Raw genomic sequence first — 5,115 nt, 5'->3', positions numbered from 1 at the left:
TGTGTGTGTGTGTGTGTGTGTGTGTGTGTACCTGCTGTCTCCAGGTTGGTGGTGGCGTCTGCGTCCCCCATCGGGTAAACGTCCACGAACTCCTTCTTGAAGACGGAGAGCAGGAAGGAGATCCGGTAATCCAGACGCACGTTCAGGATGAACTGGGGAACATTAATAATAATAATATTAATATTAATAATATTAGAGACAGAGACAGAGAGACAGAGACAGAGAGAGACAGAAAGACAGAGACAGAGACAGAGACAGAGACAGAGAGAGAGACAGAGAGAGAGAGAGACAGAGACAGAGACAGAGAGAGAGAGACAGAGAGAGAGACAGAGACAGAGAGACAGAGGGAGACAGAGAGAGACAGAGAGAGACAGAGACAGAGGGACAGACCTGCAGTATCTCCAGTATCTTCAGCTTGGTGTCCATCACCGTCAGGTCCATCTTGTCGATGCTGTCCTTGCTCCCTCGGGGCCCGTCCAGGGCGAGCCCCCCCCCCTCCCCCCGGGCCTCGCCCCCCCCGAACAGGGACTGCTTCCTGCTGAGGACCATGGTGGACATCATCTGTCCCATGCCGTGGATGGACCGCTTCACGTTCTTGCCTACAGGAGGACAAGAAGACCCCAAATCCTTAAAAAACTCCAAACTCTGCAAAGGTCGCGGCTGGATTAGAGGTCGGACCAGGACCGGTTTCCATGGTTTCTGTTTGTAAAAACTCCATGTTTTGGTTGCTCTGCAAATTTTGGGGTTTTTCTGTCAATTTTATAGAAATTGGAGAAAAAATTCTTGGTGAAAGAACTTTTAAAAAAAGTGTAAAAATTTGAGAAAAAGTAAAAAAAAAAGATTTAAAAATTTGGGGAAAAAACCCACGGAAATTTCAAAAGGGACGAAAAAGACGACATGTCGTTGATGAAAGGGTTTTATTTTACATCAAAGACTGTTATATCAAATGTGCAGGTCGGGGGGGAGAAACGGTTTAAATGTGAAAATGTGTAAAAAATAAAATAAAACAAACGTTTGTAATTTGACAGACAAAAATTTCAAAAATTTCAAAAGGCTCAGAAAAAGTTGGAAAATGCCGAAAAGTGACAAAATCATCGGGAGATAAAAGGGTTTATTTTGAAATTTTGACTCAGAAAAACCCGAGGGTCTCCAGGTCTAACCCTGACCCCTTTCCTCAAATTTTCTATGTCAGAAATTTGGGTTTCTTTCAAACTAATTATCCATAAAGTAACAAGGATGTTTCCTAGCAACGCTGCTCACACGTTACATCAATCATCAGGTCTCTACTTCCTCTGGATTTGGGGTTTTTTGTTCATTTTAAAGCATTTGGAGAAAAACTAACAATTGTTAAAAGAACTTTAAAAAAAATGTGTAAAAGAGAGAAAAATTTTGATAAAAAGTGACAAAAAAAAACAAAAAAACTTTTACATTTTTTTGGGTGAAACCCACAAAAGTTTCAAAAGGCTCAGAAAAATTCAACAAACATTAAAAAAATTACAAAAACATCGGTGAAAAGACACAAAATGGCCGACGATGACGTCGATGAGACGTGTTTTCATCTGAAATGTTGACTCAGAAAAACCAAAGTCTTATGATGTCAGACAGACACAGCGAGACACACCAGGACCAATGTATATATTTGGGGGTATTGTGGATATTTGGGGGGGGGGGTACCTGGGCCGTCCTCGGGGAACAGGACGCCGGCGTCCCCGGGGTTCGGGCGACAGTCGATGATTCCCAGCAGCGTCCGCGTGAGACGCAGCAGCTCGAAGAAGCTGTAGAAGCCGAAGTAGATGAGATGTCTCGCCAGGCTCACCACCTGGAGGACGGGGACAGGAAGTGGTCAGAGGACAGACAGGAAGTAGATGAGATGTCTCGCCAGGCTCACCACCTGGAGGACGGGGACAGGAAGGTGTGAGGAGAGACAGGAAGTAGAAAGGAAGCGGTGTGGAGTGACAGTAAATGAGACAGAAAGTCAGACAGGAAGGGGGACAGGAAGCTGTGAAGTGAGACAGGAAGTGAGACAGGAAGTGAGACAGGAAGGGGGACAGGAAGTGGGCCAGGAAGGGGGCCAGGAAGCTGCGAAGTGAGACAGGAAGTGAGACAGGAAGTGGGCGAGGAAGTGGGCCAGGAAGAGGGCCAGGAAGCTGTGAGGACAGACAGGAAGTGGGACAGGAAGTGACCTCGAAGGTGAGCTTGTTCTTCTCTTGGTTGAGGAAGGGCAGGTCCTCGTGCAGCACGTTGTTCAGGTACTCCTCCATGAAGCCCATGGTGCTGGAGAACCGGTTCTTCTTGTTGTCCCGGCTGTCGTCCATGTTGGAGTCGTAGCTGGGGAACAGACACATCAGCTAACCTGGTAACCTAGCAACAACATGACCTGGTAACCTGGCAACAACATAGACAGTTAAAGAAATGGACCAACAGGTCCCGTTGTTTCCATGGAGACCAGTGAAGTCTGCTAGAAGCTCTTTGACCTGGTAACCTAGCGACAACACAACACATTTGTTATTAATGTTGTGTTGTTGTGTTGTTGTGTTATTGCGGTTTCTTGTTGTTGTGTTGTTGTTGTCGTTGTTGTGTCGTTGTTGTTGTGTCGTGTTGTTGCTGTTGTTGTGTTATTGCTGTTGTGTGTATGTGTTGTTGTTGTGTTGTTGTGTTGTTGTTGTGTTTTTGCTGTTGTGTTGTTGTGTTGTTGTTGTGTTATTGCGGTTTCTTGTTGTTGTTGTGTTTTTGCTGTTGTGTTGTTGTGTTGTTGTTGTTGTGTCGTTGTTGTTGTGTCGTGTTGTTGCTGTTGTTGTGTTATTGTGTTGTGTTGTTGTTGTGTTGTTGTGTCGTGTTGTGTTGTTGTTGTGTTATTGCGGTTTCTTGTTGTGTTGTTGTGTTGTTGTGTTATTGCGGTTGTGTTGTGTTGTTGTTGTGTTGTTGTGTTGTGTTGTTGTGTTGTTGTGTTATTGCGGTTGTGTTATTGTGTTGTTGTTGTGTTATTGCGGTTGTGTTGTTGTGTTGTGTTGTGTTGTTGTGTTATTGCGGTTGTGTTGTTGTTGTGTTGTTGTTGTGTTGTTGTGTTGTTGTTGTGTTGTTGTGTTGTTGTGTTGTTGTGTTGTTGTTGTGTTGTTGTGTTATTGCGGTTGTGTTGTTGTTGTGTTGTTGTGTTGTGTTGTTGTGTTATTGCGGTTGTGTTGTTGTTGTGTTGTTGTGTTGTTGTTGTGTTGTTGTGTTATTGCGGTTGTGTTGTTGTGTTGTTGTTGTGTTGTTGTGTTGTGTTGTGTCGTGTTGTTGTGTTGTTGTGTTATTGCGGTTGTGTTGTTGTTGTGTTGTTGTGTTGTGTTGTTGTTGTTGTTGTGTTATCGCGGTTGTGTTGTGTTGTTGTTGTGTTGTGTTGTTGCTGTTGTTGTGTTATTGCGGTTGTGTTGTTGTGTTGTTGTTGTGTTGTTGTGTTATTGCGGTTGTGTTGTTGTTGTGTTGTTGTTGTGTTGTTGTGTTATTGCGGTTGTGTTGTTGTTGTCTTGTTGTGTTATTGCGGTTGTGTTGTTGTTGTGTTGTTGTGTTGTGTTGTGTTGTGTTGTTGTTGTTAATGAATACCCTGCCCACCGTCCTCTACATATTCTTATTGTACTGACTCTTTGATGGAGATGGCGGGGGGGATCTCGGTCCACAGCCGGGCAAACTTGACGGGCGTGACCAGCTCCTGGGGGTCCCGGTCCACGTGCGCGTGCAGCATGAGGCGGCAGAAGGACGCGCGCAGGTCGAAGGGCAGCGTCTCGTCCATCATGCACAGGAAGATCAGGTCCACGTCCAGCTGCTTGGAGATCTCATCGATGGCCAGGTACTGGCGGTCCAGACACATCCGGGCAAAGAGCTTCAGCTGGTACCTGGGACACGGGGACACAGGGACACTCAGAGAGACAGGGACACTCAGAGACCCAGAGACAAAGGGACACTCAGAGAGACAGGGACACTCAGAGAGACAGGGACACTCAGAGACCCAGAGAGACAGGGACACTCAGAGAGACAGGGACACTCAGAGACCCAGAGACACAGGGACACTGAGAGAGACACGGACACTCAGAGACTCTCAGAGAGGTACTGGCGGTCCAGACACATCCGGGCAGAGATGCATCTAGTACTTGGGACACAGGGACACTCAGAGACACAGAGACAGAGGGACACTCAGAGAGACAGGGACACTCAGAGACACTCAGAGACACTCAGAGACACAGGGACACTCAGAGACACTCAGAGACACAGGGACACTCAGAGACACAGAGACACAGGGACAATCAGAGACACAGGGACACAGAGACACTCAGAGACACAGAGACACAGGGACAATCAGAGACACAGGGACACACCACTCAGAGACACAGGGACACACAGAGACACAGGGACACAGAGAAACTCAGAGACACAGAGACACAGGGACACACCACTCAGAGACACAGGGACACACAGGGACACTCAGAGAGACAGGGACACTCAGAGAGTAGTTCCCCGTGTGTGTACCTATAGTACGTGAGGACGTTTTCATCGTGGGCGTTGCCCTGCCGGGCCTCCTGAGCCAGCTGTCTGATTCCTTTCTCTTGTCTCTCGTTGGTCTTGTCCGTCCACACCAGCCACACCTGCACCGGGACAAAACAAAACCTCAACGCTGAACCCTTGGGACTAGTAATGAAACATCACGCATATTCCATCGCATCTTTTAAGAAACCGTGACCCTTAATCATGGCAACAATCACAAAAAAATGCACAAAAAAATACTTCTGGAAGGATCAATAACGATAAATAAATATAATGTAATGTTCATTTATATGTTCATGTTCATTTTTACAAATATAAAGGTAATTGTGGGAGCTCTACCTGTAAATTATAGATTGGTCAACACCTGCTCTATCAGTAAATTATAGAGAGGTCTAGACCTGCTCTATCAGTAAATTATAGAGAGGTCTAGACCTGCTCTATCTGTAAATTATAGAGAGGTCTAGACCTGCTCTATCTGTAGATTATAGAGAGGTCTAGACCTGCTCTACCTGTAAATTATAGATTGGTCAACACCTGCTCTATCAGTAAATTATAGAGTGGTCTAGACCTGCTCTATCTGTAAATTATAGAGAGGTC

General features: G+C 45.9%; 1 protein-coding gene across 1 annotated transcript; it reads right to left on the bottom strand.

Annotated features, from left to right (window-relative positions):
* Positions 1-31: 31 nt before the first annotated feature.
* Positions 32-4,662, bottom strand: LOC117941123 (inositol 1,4,5-trisphosphate receptor type 3-like; the record flags this gene model as incomplete). The annotated part of the gene is made up of 6 exons (XM_034866218.1): positions 32-152; positions 391-599; positions 1,675-1,819; positions 2,184-2,328; positions 3,621-3,872; positions 4,504-4,662. Coding segments are annotated over 6 exons (1,031 nt in total), but the record flags the coding sequence as incomplete, so codon positions are not given.
* Positions 4,663-5,115: the final 453 nt, after the last annotated feature.

The sequence above is a fragment of the Etheostoma cragini genome, unplaced genomic scaffold (assembly GCF_013103735.1).
Source record: "Etheostoma cragini isolate CJK2018 unplaced genomic scaffold, CSU_Ecrag_1.0 ScbMSFa_441, whole genome shotgun sequence".
NCBI classification, from domain to species: Eukaryota; Metazoa; Chordata; class Actinopteri; order Perciformes; family Percidae; genus Etheostoma; species Etheostoma cragini.
This window is presented reverse-complemented; position numbering and strand designations above follow the sequence as displayed.